This window comes from Fusarium solani, assembly GCF_023522795.1.
Source record: "Fusarium solani strain SB1 chromosome Unknown bctg00000010, whole genome shotgun sequence".
Classification (NCBI taxonomy): domain Eukaryota; kingdom Fungi; phylum Ascomycota; class Sordariomycetes; order Hypocreales; family Nectriaceae; genus Fusarium; species Fusarium solani.
The window spans coordinates 1340308-1355533 of NW_027072147.1; the positions used below are offsets into that span (position 1 = coordinate 1340308).

The 15226-nt window shown below is 55.2% G+C and overlaps 4 protein-coding genes across 4 annotated transcripts; 1 reads left to right on the forward strand and 3 right to left on the reverse strand.

Moving 5' to 3' along the window:
- Positions 1 to 339: 339 nt before the first annotated feature.
- Positions 340 to 2272, reverse strand: MRS44_014507 (uncharacterized protein; the record flags this gene model as incomplete). The annotated part of the gene is made up of 3 exons (XM_046272276.2): positions 340 to 923; positions 974 to 1315; positions 1363 to 2272. 3 exons carry the CDS (start codon positions 2270 to 2272, stop codon positions 340 to 342), a joined length of 1836 nt encoding a protein of 611 aa, XP_046127361.2.
- A 1721-nt stretch (positions 2273 to 3993) lies between these two features.
- MRS44_014508 (uncharacterized protein) lies at positions 3994 to 5898 on the reverse strand (the record flags this gene model as incomplete). Its single annotated transcript, XM_065618435.1, has 1 exon — positions 3994 to 5898. The coding sequence occupies one exon, from the start codon at positions 5896 to 5898 to the stop codon at positions 3994 to 3996; it is 1905 nt and encodes a 634-aa protein (XP_065474507.1).
- A 277-nt stretch (positions 5899 to 6175) lies between these two features.
- MRS44_014509 (uncharacterized protein) lies at positions 6176 to 6785 on the forward strand (the record flags this gene model as incomplete). The annotated part of the gene is made up of 4 exons (XM_046277298.2): positions 6176 to 6178; positions 6295 to 6435; positions 6491 to 6541; positions 6603 to 6785. 4 exons carry the CDS (start codon positions 6176 to 6178, stop codon positions 6783 to 6785), a joined length of 378 nt encoding a protein of 125 aa, XP_046127359.1.
- Positions 6786 to 7298: 513 nt separating this feature from the next.
- Positions 7299 to 12989, reverse strand: MRS44_014510 (uncharacterized protein; the record flags this gene model as incomplete). The annotated part of the gene is made up of 3 exons (XM_046277297.2): positions 7299 to 7409; positions 7459 to 12401; positions 12461 to 12989. 3 exons carry the CDS (start codon positions 12987 to 12989, stop codon positions 7299 to 7301), a joined length of 5583 nt encoding a protein of 1860 aa, XP_046127358.2.
- Positions 12990 to 15226: the final 2237 nt, after the last annotated feature.

Below are 15226 nucleotides of genomic sequence, written 5' to 3' on the forward strand. Positions count from 1 at the left end.
TAGCAACGGTTTGATGATTGGGGGAATTGATTTAGGTCCATGGATCAAGGGCAGCGGTTACGGACACGGCCAATGTTTGACTTTATAATTATTCATGTCTAGAGATACCCATGGGAATGTCAAGGGCCAGATGCTGCGTATTATTACTGAGCCATCACGATGTGTACAGCAGTCGCATACCTTGTTTGAAATCATGATCATTATCCATTGCGTTGTCTATCCGATTAGCTCTATCCTATCCTATCCTCTGTCCTCCATGGTATTTCCATCACTATTCAATGCATTCCCTTCCCTTGGTGTTTGTCTGGTGAAAACCAGTTATTCAAGTGTCGGCAACCCCTATTCCACATGCTCGTAGATTGCAAACTTGCTCAGAGCTCGCAGCCTGGCGCCATAAAAGTAGAGCAGCCAGATACCAATGATGCCAATGACACTGAGTCCGCCGAGAAGACTGGTACCCTTGGCAACACCCAGGTTATCAAATAACGGCTGAGCAAAGAGCACGCTACCACAGGCTAGTGCGCTACGGAAGAAGTCGTTGGCGGCAAACAGACTGGCAGCGTACATAGGATAGCTTAGGGGGATGTAGACAAAGATACACTGCATGACGATGAAGACTGTAGCACCATAGATGGTGATGCCAATAGTCGGGGCGATCCAATGAATCGACTTGCGGGCGGTCCAGGCGAAGAGGAAGAGACCGATCGTGGGACCGATGGACGCTAGCAGAGCGGGAGCTAGACGGGCTTCTTGGACAGGCCAGCCGCGCTTGGCGATGCGAGGGTCCATGTAGAAGTAGAGGTAGGCGAAGTAGATGGCTACGCCGATGATGCAGGAGACGAGGACGCAGAGGAAGACGAGGCCGATCTCGCCGAGGTTCATGCCGTAATAGACAGGGTAGACACGGGGGAAGACCTCGAAGACTAGTACAGTTAGAACTGAGGACTTATAGGGGGGTGAGAGTAGCACTTACATGAATAGTAGATACCGTAGATAATAGCGGTATACACCTGCACGAAAAGCACAGCAGGATCCTTGATAGTAATCTCCATAGGCTTGATCAGAGCATCCAGAGCAATAGAAGAAACCTTCATGTTGCGCTGATCAATCTCGCTCTGCGACATGAAGCGCTCGTTGCCCGTGAGCTTGCGAAGACGCTTGGCCCGACGAAGGAGAATGTTGGCGCCGCTCGTCTCGGGGAGGAGGAGGAACATGAGGATGAAGATGGGAGCCGAGGCCCAGATGCTTTCGTATAGGGACCAGCGCCAGGACTTGGCGGGTACAGCGAAGCCGCTGAGCAGGGGGCCTAGGGCAGCTTGGAGATGTTAGTATTTGTTGGGGGAGGAGATGGGGGATACTTACGTCCACAGTAGGCAGCAGAGACCCAGGCCATCATAGCATAGGGGAGGGCCATGAGACTGTAGATATCGCCAAGCGATGCACCACCCGAGGCAAGACAAGGCGAGCCAAAGAAGCCCTGAAGGAATCGCAGAACCATAAGGCCGGGGTAGTTGCCAACAAGAGCCGTCGGGATGGAAATGATGACGAAAAGGAACATGGTGACAATGTAAATAGGGTTACGTCCAATGCGAGGAATCTCACTCAGGGGCGAGAACAGCAAAGGACCAATACCATATCCCAGGACATAGAGCGCCAGACCGAGCGTAGCCTTGAGCTGGCTCACGCCAAAGGCCTTCATGACACCCTCAGTCGACGACGTATAGATGGCTGAGGAAGTGTAAACCACAAAGGTGTATAGACAGATGATGAGCGAGATGCCCAGCCTCTTGTTGTTGGACCAGTTGTGCGGGTTATCGGCGTCATCGCTGTAGTACCAATCGACGAGGATAGCACCATCCTTTGTCTTTTTAGGCACGATGGGAATAGACTGAACCTTTTCGATCTCGTGCTCTTCATCGGCGTGCAGTCTATCAGCAGTATAAGCCTGCGTATCCTGCGCCGAGCGAGTCCGCTGCAGCCTCAGGGGAGGTCTATCAGCCTTTTCAGGATCCTCGTCGTGCTCTGGCTCGCTGTTCTTTGGCTTTGGCTTTGTGTCGTCGTCTGCTGCGACGGTGGAGGAGGCGGACGAGGCGGCGACTGTTAGGTTCTCGACGGGGGCGTCTTCGACGATGGCGTCGGGGTTGTTCATAAGCGTGATCCAGGGGTCGGGGAGCTTAAAGTCTTCCTTCTCCTCTGGATACTTTAGGTATTTGTTGCGAGTGACGAAGCGGATGACTTGCCCCAGGGGGGCGTCTCTGATTATGTCTGCCATTGTGTCTGATTGTGGTTTCTTGATAACACTCGTGTCTTGTGTGATATCAGAGCTGCGGATGGAGCTTCAAGCTTGTCGAGTTTACTTCTTCAACTACTGCGGCATCATGACATCTTATACACGTCCGCTCCAGACAACCACACCCGGCCTTCGCACACAATACTTCCCCGCGATCCATCATGCTGCTGGGTAATCAACCTCGACGCCACGGAGATAGAAGCTCGGACTTGACGATGGGAGCGAAGTGCAAGAGACACACACTACCGTATGCACTTCAACGCTTGTAAATCGCACTCGGACTAACTCGTATGCGCCCATTACCAATCTCTGGTTGGGCTGGCTCGGTGCTCGGTGTTGTATGAGTTGAGCTCTCGGCCAAAGGACGTGAGCTAGCCAAGAGCCGCGTGGTGGCATCCAAGTGGATGCACGCCACAGAGCCCAAGATTGCAAATCTGCCTCTTGTTTCAGTCAGTCACAGAGGACGGTCTAGCCCTAGGTCCAGCCTAGGGCTGACGCTGACGCGAGAAGCGGCACCGTAGGTTTAGAGTTATCGCCGCGTGCTATCTCCCCCAGAGCCGTGGGACCGAGATTTCACAATGATGATTACATTTTGAGCGTGTAGGCCCCCTGCAGTCGAACGGTCTAGATGTACATTCCATGTTGTACTGTAGAGATCGACAGCATGCATGAGGATCTGTGAGCACTAACACATCTCGGCTCACGACTTGGCAACGAGATGTTGGATCTGGCCTGGTAGCTGGATGATGATAAGAAACTTCATCCAGAAGGAACAAGGTGCTTCTCGCGCCCTTGGAAGATGCGTGGTTCTCACATCAGATTCTTGCCTCGACTGCCAACTCATTCACTCTGACAAGATGGAGATTCGTTTCTTCGTATTAGTCGACATCCATACATCCATAGATACGTCATGCCTTGTCCGTCTGGCTGCCACATGCCGTTGAAGCCACACACGTTTCTTAGCTCGGTACGATTAGAAATCGCCCCGTGCTCCCGGAAGCAGACTTGCCTAATCGGGCAATCTAATTAATCACCCTCGGCCAGAGTTTCTCGCCGTGCCCCGGACGAGCCGCAATGCCAAGCCCCGGCATCCACAGGTCCACGGTGCTTATTTCACGGCTCTTGCTCTTCTGCCGGTTCGAGCCAATACCGTCGAATCTCTTCTTGCTGGACCCTTTGTGACTCACTCCGCCGGGTCTTGATCCGTCAGCTAGGATCAGGCCGCATCTCCGAAGAGCCCTGGTCGTATTCCAGCATAACGGCTTAGCAAAACGTGCGCCCTTCCGTGAGATGACATGACCACGGCTTGATTGGCACCGACTGCCCGGCCGCTGACGGGATCGACGCCCACCGCACATGCGGACCAGAACTCTGCTCGACCTCCATCCCCCCGGAAGGCCCGGAGCGGAGCTGACCTGGCTTACTCGATAACCATAACATATAGGGCCCATCCTGCCGGAGCCTCACAGTCAAAGCTCGCATCCTACTGCTTGTCACGTCATTGACTCTCGTAGTGAGGAATTGTCTCTGCCACATGATGATCTAGACAGCATCTTATCCGCGTCTGCGTAGCTGATAGGCCCCGAAGTTGCCGGCTGCCGAGCTGACTGAAAATGTAACCCGTGTATTGGCTGGCCTCGCAGCTGTGAGTACTCGTAGTTTAGTGCTCTTCCGCTCGGCAGTTCATTCGCTAAGCGCTGCTCCTACAAGGCATCAGACGTGTCGTTCTTTTCCCGCGTGTCAACCCTCTTGCTTCCCTGGCGGCGCTGGGAAAGCAACAACCGCACCATCTTGGCTGGCCCATCATCACCTTGATCCAGCGCGTCCACAATCGGCCATACACGGTTGTCCTCCACTTCCAGACCAGCTTTGACAAGAGGCTGGACCCATTCCGCCCTCCGCCATAACTTGGGGTCCTCCTCCCCATTTCTCGATCTATTCGTCGTAATAACACGGCTTGCCAGCCTGAACGCAACGTTGAGGTCGTCGAATTCGAGGCAGGCCAGGATCATCACGTCATACGCCTTGATGCTATCTCTTGACATCACCTCGTTTCTGAACATGGAGCTGTAGTCTTTCGCCAGAGTGTACCTTGTCTTGGCCTGCTCAGTGTTCATCAACAAGTCCCTGAAGAGGAAATGGTCAGGGTTCTTGCCGCTGAGGAAGGCAAAATCGCGGTAGAGAGGCATGGCAGCCTCCGTGCCACGTTCTTGGGCCATGGCTTCCATCGTAACCGAGATAGCCTGCGCCGAAAGATTTCCCCTGTTTTCCTCAAGAGCGCCAACTGCCGTTTCGATGCGTTCTGGGTTTTCCCTCAGTGCCTTGTAGATAGTCCTGGTGCTTCCTCGGTCCGGATGAAGACCTGTTTGCTCCATGGTGCTCAGATGCTGGAATGCGCCCCCCAGATTTCCCGCCTTGACAGAGGCTTCGATGAGGGCTTCGTAATGCTCCTTGGAGATTTTGACATCCAGGTTACGTAGAATGTTGATAACCTCATGGGCTAAAATCATGTCGCCGTGTCTCGCTGCCGTGCCCAGAACGTTGTCGAGAGTAACAATGGAGGGGTTATGCATAGGGGTCCTGACAGTGCGTGTCCATGCCCAAACCGTCCCCTCGTAGTGATATGCCTGGCTGAAGACATCCAGAGTATGGTAGAGAAGGCTCCTAAAGGCATCATCTGTACCCTTGGCAGCTCTCCTCTTCTTGAGCATCTCCAACAGTCCGTCAAAGAGGCCTACTCTGCCGAATTCGATGATGAAAGCGTCGTAGACCCAAAGCTCAACCCGTCCCTCTTGCTCAAAGAACTCCTCAAACTTTGACAGGGCGAGCTCGTGCTGTCCTTCCCGGAGCATTCCCACAATAATGTTTTGCCTGGCGCTTCTGGTGAATTCGAACCAGTAACTCTGCATTATCTCGATTACCCGCTGGCGTACGACGTAGTCGGGGTGGATGGCCAAAGCTTGCAGGGCGCTGTAGCATAGAGTTGGCGTAGGAGGAATGCTCTGATCAGCCATGTCATCCAGCAGCCTGTCAACTCCTCGGGCTGAGCCTACGGGATCTACCAGGGCGTCCATCATACACTCGTAGACAAACGCATCGAGGGGGTAGTCGTGCTGGCTGACAAGGAACTTGACCAGATGGATCACTCTCTTATGACGGTTCGGCACTTTTCCAACTTGTCCACGGCCGTTTGGCGCCCGTAGCACTCTGAGAGCTTCCACAATTGCTTCGGTGCTTGTATGGTCAAGATGCGGCGATGCTAGCCTGAGAAGAGGATTCTTCGAGCCTCTGGCGGTCCTGTATCGTTCCTCCGGTGGGACCGGGCATCGGGACTTCTTCCCTTTGGAAATGGTCCCTTGGCCATCACTCCCTGGCTCAAATATTTGAAAGAATTGATCGAGACTTCCCACATGTCGGGAAGGGCGCTTGTCACCCGAGGCTTTGGTAGTATTTCGGCGACACTGGGTCACGGTCGGTCGTCTTCCGGTCCATGTTCGCTGTGTCGGTAGGAGAAGTTGCGAATTGAGAGCCCGAGGCAAGGAGTATCCTTCCAATGCCGGGCGCAAGCAGCGCCAGAGCCCATCTGGCAACAATTGCGGGCGGCTCATAGTTTTTGAGGAATTATCATGGTTCTTCGGAGCTTGAATTTGGTCGGCACTTCTTTGCGTTGAATTCCTTGGCGGAACACTTCCGCCGTTGGAGAATATCTCTAAAAACGTATTTATGCAATTGCGGGGGTAAATAGCCGCGCAGAGCCGCCCCTCACCTCTCAGCGCTCACCTTGGATTCACCGAGAAGCCGCTCCACTGAGTTGTTCCATTCTCAACATTCCCTTTCCAGCGCGCGCATCACACATCACATAGCCGCTGGCGCAGACCCGACACCATGGTACGTTCGCATAACCCTCCGGCACCCGATTTCGAGGCCAGCAACATCTCTCCCGTCTCTTCACTCCCCGGCGCATCGCACGACGCAGCAAGAGCTAACCACTTCTCCAAACATAGCTACCCCTCGGTCTACTAAACGCGGCCCAAGGCCACCCCATGCTGGTCGAACTCAAGAACGGCGAGACTCTCAACGGACACCTGGTTTCCTGCGACACATGGATGAACCTTACACTCAGGGAGGTGGTCCAGACCAGCCCTGTATGTACCCCGACGAGGACGGCAGATACAGAGTGGGATGCTAATCGGGACACAGGAGGGCGATAAGTTTGTGCGGTTACCAGAGGTTTATGTCAAAGGAAACAACGTATGTTGCAATCTCGAGGCTTGCGCACGATATGCCAAAGAGAAACGCTGACGACGAATAGATCAAATACCTTAGAGTGCCAGACGAGATTATCGACCAGGTTAGCGAGTCCCAGAGAGGTCAGCAAGGAAACTTCCGCGGCGGACGAGGAGGACAGTCAAGAGGCGATCACGGTGGACGAGGCGGTGACCGTGGACGCGGTCGTGGTGGTGGTAGAGGCCGTGGACGAGGACGAGGTCAATAAGATTGCTACTATGCCTCTGACGATACCCTCCACGCACGGTCGGAAGTGGCTATGCGTTACTCCCGCCACAGAGGAATGCTCGATATCCAATAAAGGGAACCTGTCCCTCTGATATCGTGCCAACGCCTCGGGTTCTCACTCATGGGACCCTACCCTAAAGAGAGTGGATGACAATCCCACCCAACAAGACAAATCAGGGGGACAGGCGGGCATGGATAGTACAACGTTGTGGGCATATACTCACTTACGAGGTATGCCAGTCAACATCACTAGATTTAAAGACAGCGCAGTTACGGTAATTGAAGCCGAAATATCGTCTATTCTATGCATAAATCATTCTACCCGGTCTATTCCGTGCAGATCCCATCAGCACCACATGCCTAACAAGGCCTTACTGTGGCCGTCCATATACCTCATTAGAACGCGCAAGACAACATATGGAAACAGATGGTTATCAAAACTCCCGTTGTAAGCCCACGTGGCTAAAGATGTACACAATCCTCCCTAATGTATTTAAAAGTTGGCAACAGCCACGGCAATAGCCTGGCTATCCGAGTGCGAGATGGACAGAGTAATATCCTTCACACCGGCCTTCTGAGCAGCGGCGGCAGCGTCACCGTGGAGCTGAAAACTGGTTAGCATTATTCGAACTTGTAGGGATAAATGAACTTACAGAGACAGTAGGGGCGCCGTTCTCTCCCTTGACAATCTCAATGTCCTTCATGGCAGCACCGGCACCCTGGCTGGCGACACCCAGGGACTTGAAGACGGCCTCCTTGGCACTCCAGCGACCAGCGAAAGAGCTCTGTGGGCTAGGGGCCTGGCGGCAGTAGGCAATCTCCTGGGCGGTAAAGTTGCGCTCGACAAAGGTGTCATTGTCAATGTTGACGGCCGAGATATCCTCGACATCAACACCGACCTGGCTGTTCTTGTTGGCTACCTTGAGGGCAAGGGCCTCCATGACCTGCTCCGTCTCCTTAGCCTTGGTAGACGAGACAACCTTCTCGGACTTCTTCATGAAGTCGGCGGAGAACTTGAGCTCGGAGGTCTTCTTGTCCTCGCTAACACGGGCATCAGGGTTCAGCAGCACCTTGCTGAGCTGCTCATCGCTGTAAGGAGCGTTGTTCTTGGCGACGAACAGGGTGTTGTTGATGAAACCGTCGTGGAAGTAACGGTAGGCCTTCTTCTGGCGAGCCTCGACCTTGTTGCAGTACTCCAGGTAGGTCTTCTCATCGAGGGTGGCGAAGAGGTACTTGGGGTGGATACCAATGGCCTGAGCACCCTTCTGACCGAAACCGAAAGAGGTGACAGAGAAGGCCTTGATGCCGTCGGTCTGGATGCTTCGGCTGGGGTAGACGATGAGATCGTACTGCTCCATGACGGGGTCGACGTTGTCGGCGTTGCGGTTGCCAGGGACCAAACCAGTGTTGAGGACCTGGAGACAGCCGTTCATCATCCAAGCACCGGCGGCACCCTTGGGGTGACCAGTGAGGTACTTCTGGAAGATACCCAAGACAGCGTTACCCTTGGTGCGGCCAAGGTGGCGGAGCTGCTGGCAGATGACGTTGGACTCGTTCTTGTCGTTGGCCTTGGTGGAAGTTCCGTGGAATGAAGCGACATCAAGGTCGTCAACGGTAAGACCCCAGGTGGCAAGGGCACCACGGAGGGGAGCAATGCTGGGGTCGCTCTTCCAGAAGTTGTTGCCCATGCTGCGGAGAAGCTCCTTCTCCTGTCGAGCAGCCTCCTTCTCAATGTGAGTGAAGCGGTCCTGGGCATACTCCTTCTCATCAAACTCGCCACCCTGAGCCTTCATAGCGTCAATCTCATCATGGACGTACTCCAGCTCAGACTCCTGCCACTGCTTAATCTGCTTCTTGCGACGCTCAATCTGGCGGCGACGGTAGTTGATGTCGAGCAGAGGCGAGGGGAACTTGCCGGGGTTCTCACGGGCGGTGGTGAGGACACCCTGTCCGGGAGCAGGGACGGAGCGGCCAATCTTGTCAGAGGCGGTGGTGGTGAGAGCGAGGACACCGTGAATGGGGACACCCATGTCAAGAGCCAGCCTGGCAGTCATGATGATCTGGATACCGCAACCCTGGGACTCCATGAATCCGTTTCGGGTAGTAGTGGTAGGACGAGACATCTCCTTGGGGGTACGGCCATGAGCCAACTCATCAACGGTGTTACTGGTGGCCTTCATGTTGGCGAACTCGTAAGAGCCTTCCTCACCGAGGTCATCGAAACCACCGACGAAGCAGATGCGGGCCTTGCCCTCCATGATGGTTTCATAACCAACATCGACGGACTCGACAGCAGTGGCGCAAGCACCGACAGGGGTCTTGATAGGACCAGAAGAAGACATCAACAACATGTTAACCCAGGCAGACATGGTGTTGATGAAAGACTCCTGAAGAATGTCGTTCTGGACAGGCTGGTCAAGGAAGCGAGTACGGTGCATGTCACGGAGGGCAGCAGCACCACCCATACCGGAACCAACACAGTTACCAACCTCGGAGACGTGGACATACTTGTAGAACTCGTAGGGGTCGGTGATACCGCAAGAGAGCAGAGCCTCGGCGGTGGAAACGAGCAGGAAGAGGGTGACGGGGTCGACCTGGGAGATGATGTCCTCGGGCACGCCATATCGCTTGGGGTCCCAGCCGGTGGGGATCTGACCAGCGACAAGACGGTCGAAGCGGAGAGCCTTGGGGATCCAGAGAGAAGCACCCTTCCTCAAGCGAACAATGTACTCGCCGCTGTCAGGAATCTCAAAGACCTCAACCTTGTCACCGTGCTCGCGCTTGAACTCATCGGCGGTCTCCTTGGAGGCCTCGAAGGGCTCAAGATCCTCCTCGATGACGACCTCGTGAAGGAACTGCTTCTTGTTGGGGTCGTAACCCTGGAACAGCTCAGGCTCAATCAGGCGGATACCAGAGTGCTCGAGGATGAACTTCTCGTACTTCTGCTTCACGTCCTTGTCGTCAACGGGCTCACCAGTCTTGGCATCAACCCAACCGGCGTAGGGCTGACCCTTGACCATACCATTGTGGTTCTTGATAAGACCCATGATCCAGGCCATCTCGACGCAGCCCTCAAGAGAGAACTCGCCGAAAGCCTCCATCTCCCATCGGGTACGGGAGTTACCCCAGGGACCGACTTCAGCGAAACCAGTGACAACGACAACCTTCTCAAGGTCGACCATGCCCTTGAGGGACTCGTTGAGAGGCTCGATTTCCTTCTTCCAGTCAGGTCGGTTGGGGAAGTCGAACTTGATGTTGGCACGGGGCTCAATGGTCTTCTTCTTGTAGAGAACCTCAGAAGCGGCACCGTTGACAATAGTATTCTCAATGGCGCTCTCCTTGCTAACGGCCCGGCGGACCTCGCTGGTCTCCATGATGTCCTTGCGGAGCTTGGTCATGGTCTCGTTCAGGTTGGGGATAAACTGGAGACCACCGTTCAGATCGGCAAAGACAGGCTCAGACTGGCACAGGTCGACCAGAGAAGGAGACATGAGGCCGAGAAGGTTGAAAGCCATCTCCTGCTGAGAGAAAGTGCGGACGCCGAAGGCCTCGACACCCTCAGCGACGATGTTGTTGCCGGACATGAGACCAGTGCCTCGGGTCCAGCCGATGACAGCACCGCAGATGGTGAGGTAGTTGGCCCAGCTCTCGGATTGCCACCTGTTGAAGAGGGTCTCGAGACCAAGCTTGGACTCGGAGTAGAGACCATCGTTACCAAAGGTACCGTGGTTGGGAGACAGGGGCAGGACGACCTGGGCAGGTCGGGTCTCGAAACCGCGCTCGGTCTTCTGAGCCTTGACACATCCGAGGAGACGGATAAGGTTGGTAAGCATGATACGGTGAGCAAGCTCAGACTTGGAGTCGATGCTGTCGATCTCACGGCCGTTCTCCGAGATGGCAGCGAAGGGGACGATGAAGTCGAGATCCCAGCCAAGACCGTTCTTGGTGTCATAGATGTACTCGACGAGGGCCTCGACGTCCTGCTTGCTGCCCTGGTTGAAGGGAACAACAACGATCTGGGAGCCACGAGAGCCATAGCGAGTGTACATAGCCTGATAGTACTCGGTAACCTCTCGAGAGAAGCGGCTGGTGGTGACAATGACCTTGGCGCCACCGCTGACAAGACCCTGGAGAACCTCAGCACCGATGGAACCGGCGCCAGCACCAGTCATGAGAACGTGCTTGTTCTGGAAGGTGACTCCAGACTTGGCAGCGTCCTCGAGACAGTTCAGGTAGACTCCAGTGAGCTTCTTGCTGTAGTCCCAGCCGTGAAGAGTCTTCTTCTTGAGGTGGAGGAAGGGGATGGTCTCGACCTTGCCCTTGGGCTGGCTGGTAGCCTTCAGACCCTTCCTGCCCTTGCCGTTGTCCTTGGGGAGGATCTGGCTCTCGTTCATGGCGAGAGAGCGGAGGACCTCACCATACAAGCTCTTGATCTCGAGCTGGGAGGTCTTGGACATCTTGTGCTGCTGCTTGATGAGCTTGTAGATGCGCTGAAGGTCGCTCTGAACCTTGGTACGGTTGCCGTACTCAGAGATCTTGCCACCCTCAGCCATCTGCTGAACGTAGTGCTCCAGCTTACGGCAGCTGGCACGGGGAACTTCCTCGTAGTTGAGGTTGCCTCGGGCGTCAACTGTCGTCCTGGGGCCGGTAGGAACAGCGACATCCTTGTAGACAGGGGCAACGTCGAGAACCTCCTTGCAGTTCTCGATAAGCTGCTCTCCAAGCTCCTTAGCGAGCTTGTAAGTCTCGCCTCGCTCAGTGGGGCAGTTATCAATGTGGTACTGCATGAAGTCTAGGAGCTTGGGGTTGGAGCGGTTCATGAGGCGGATGCACTGGCTGACAATCTCACGGTCGACAACCTGGAGACGACCGAAGATGATGTCAAAGTACATGCTGAGGGCGTCCTGACGAGCCCAATTCCATGAGGAATCGTAGGTGCGGGCCTTGAGAGGGCTGAAGACGGGCTCGATACCGGCAGCATAGAAATCGCCGTGCTCGGCAGTCCAGAGGTCCAATTGGGCCTGCAGGACCTTCTCGGACTTTTGAGAGTTGAGGTGGGCCTTCTCACCCTCGCGAAGGTCGATCTTGAGGTATCGGGCAAGGAGCTCGAGCTGCTGCTTGAAGAGGGCACGCTGGTCCTTGGTGAGGGCATCGATGGCAGCAGGGTCCATCATCATGCCACCACCAGAGCCGCCGGCGGGACCGGCAGCAGCAACGGTCGACAAGCTAATACCGGCGTTGTCGGCGTACTTGTTGGTGACGGTGTCGAAGAAAGCCTTGGCATCAGCCTCGGAGCCAAGACGGGCAGCAGGCTCCATGGTGAGGGCCAGGAGCAGGGCACCGTCTTGTCGGCCGGGACCAAGACCCCATCGAGTCTCGAGGTATTTTCGGGCGGCCGTGATGTTGAAACCACCAGGCATCTTGGAGGAGATCAATCGAGCGATCAGAGATTGTGATTGCTTGCCGAGGTTGCCATCGAAGGTAGCCTGCATGGAGGCACCAAGCTCATCGAGAGGGGTGTCCTCGGGCTTCTCAGGGGTGGAACCGAATTCCTTTCCAAGATCACCAAGAATCTCATTCTGGAGGGTCGACTTGCCTGGAAGCGGGGAAATTAGATGGCGTTCTTACAATTGCAGCTAAAAAGACAAAACTTACCGCCGACAAGGTCCTTGATGGCCTTGCTAAGGGGAACCTCGAGGAGGGGCTTCTTGAGCTTCTGCGCAATCAGAGCGCGGACAATCTCAACGGCCTGAACAGGTTCGTCTGCTACGGCAGCAGCAGGGCCTGCACTGGGAGCGGGAGCGGCAGCGGCCGCAGGAGCAGCAGCAGCAGCAGCAGCGGGAGCAGCCGCGGCGGGAGCATCACTTGAAGAGGCGGCAGCGGGCTCGGGCTCCTCCTCAATGGGATCAACATCGTAGTAGATCTCCTTTGCGTCCTTGTTGTAGCAAAGGATATTTCGCTGAACAGACTTGGCGGCATCGTAGGCCTCATACTTGGACTTCAAGGTTCGCTTGGCCATCACTCCCAAGGTGTCGGCAGGACCGATCTCCACGACTCGCTCAGCGGTCCTCTCACCGAGGAACACATCCTGAGTCTCAATCCATCTGACGGGCGAGGCAAACTGATAGGCGAGGAGCTCAACGAGCAGGGTGTGGGCGAGCTCTTGCTCAACTTCGGGACGCATGTTGGCGGAATTAGGTCGGGGGAGGAATCTGAAAGGGGTATCTCGAAAAGGCCGAATTGGCTATCGCAACCAGGAATTGGTGCGAGGTAATGGTCGAATAGGTGGTGATTATACCAGGGGCCCGCTTAACCCCAACGTAGAGAGAAATGGAGCCGTCGCAGGAAGCTCCCAAGCTGGCGAGGTGGGAGGATATGCAGCTGGCGGGAGGGGAGAAAGAAGGGGAGGAGGATGAGGATGGAGGCAGAAGGAAGAGGCCGAGGAGTGTATGAATATGAAGGCCAAGTTTGTAAATGCGTTCTGCCTGCCAGCGAGAAGCAATGAGAGGAATTGGAGAAGAGACGGAGCCAGAGGATGAGTGCCAACGAGCGGATGGCCGGTACGAATAGGTAATCACGATTGTAGCCGACGGCGAGGGAGGAGCCGATTGTTGAACAACCGGCCCACCAAAAAGTCGTCGAGAGAAAAAAAAATTGGGGGAAGCTGTAGCCCGCCCACACCACACCCCTGTCAAGTTGCCTCCTTCCCTCCACCACATTGGCCCCTGGGTAAGGTAGGTACAGTACATGGTACCTCTGGGCCATGGGGCACCCGTCCATGGTGCTGCCCGGCGTCTGGGCCCTGTCGTAGGCAGCTGCCGGTACCTACAGCAGGCCTGCCAGGGCGCCCTGCTCGCCCGCATCTCGCTGGAACACGGTTGAGTATCCGGTACTTTCTCTCGAGCCTTGGGGCGAGATGACCTTGAGTGGAACATCCCCGAGCCACACATGGCTGCGGGTCCTCACTGATGGGCGTGCAGCACCCTCCTCAACCATATTACAGCGCTAGTCCTATCCAGGAAAAGACAGGCTGGGACGGCGAGCACCGGCCAGGGGCTGCCAGGGGAGCGGCTTCCCCAGAAACCGACCTTTTGGGGCACCATCAGACATGTTTTGCTGGGCTACACCACAAACACCACGGATTTGCCTTTGGTGAGCCCTTGATAGCTCGGCCGAGCGGGCTCATGATGGTGGCTAGCCACTGATGCCTGTGCTCTTATACCGCTTATCTATAGGTCTGCAGTAGAGATCTTCCTTCATGGACGATAAGAAACGCCGCCTTTGATGGAATGGTCGAGGGGAGGTGACGACAGTCCTCCCACCATCAGCTCAGGGATCTGACGGATGTGGCAGCTAACCCTTGCCCACCAGTTACGAAAGGCTACAAAGGGTGCGGCCCTACTAAACAGTAGGGTAGGACACTGAAGGGAGGGCCCAAGGAGCAGCTTTGTCGATGCAATTTCGCGTCTGGCTCATGCCCATGATGAGTTTCGGCAAGGTACCGATACATTTCCACGTCGACTTCTCGTTTCCCGTCGGTCTCCGCGCGGCCGAGTCTTGATTGAATGCACAACCGTTGAGATACCCTTTGATGCCTGAAGCCATAGCTGAAACCTTGTCTCTTCCCAGCAACTTCCGTATAAGTCATGATGAAGAACAGACTGCGGCTCCCCGACTGCACTCCCAAAAAGCCATCGCGGCTGGCCACACTGCCACAGTCGTTGGTGCATGCAAAGAGATCTACTTGGCACCATGCCGCGTGTGGGCAAGACTAGACCTGCGCTCATGAGAGGTAGATGTTGAATCACGGCGTTTTCAGAGGCTGTTGTTCCGCAAGTTTCTGCCGGCAACACGCCGAGACGAGCCGGTGCGGCGCTGTACAGTTACTTTACGCGTAGCGAGGAGCCCCACAACGTTCGGGAGCTTGAGATGGCCTGGACGGAGAATGTGGGGGGCCGGTCAATGTTGTAGGGGAAGTTGGGGACGGGAGTTGGGCGCTGGGCGGTGGACTTTGGCACAAAGTTGAGAGGTTGGAATTGGCTTTCGAGCATCAGAATCAGAAAGAAAGGGTTCATTCATCATGGCCAACAGAGACAACCAAGGGATGTCCATGACACAGTTTCATATCCTCAATCAAAGTTGATGGTTAGGGGACAAGGTTCCGAGTCAGTTGAAATTCAATGCCGAAAAGGTCTCCTGACAAGGCCCGAGACGGTTGACTTAATTTGCAAGAGTGAGGTGGTTGCTGAAATTGGCAACGGGGATTGATGCTGGTCTGCGGGAGTCCCACGAAGCTCCCGAACTGGCGTAAACAATGCCAGTGCTGATGGTGGGGTGGTTGAACCAGAGGGAGCAATAAAAAGAAGAGGTTGACTAAATAACGGCTGCAGTTTCCAAGCAAGGTTTCACTGTAGTTGCACC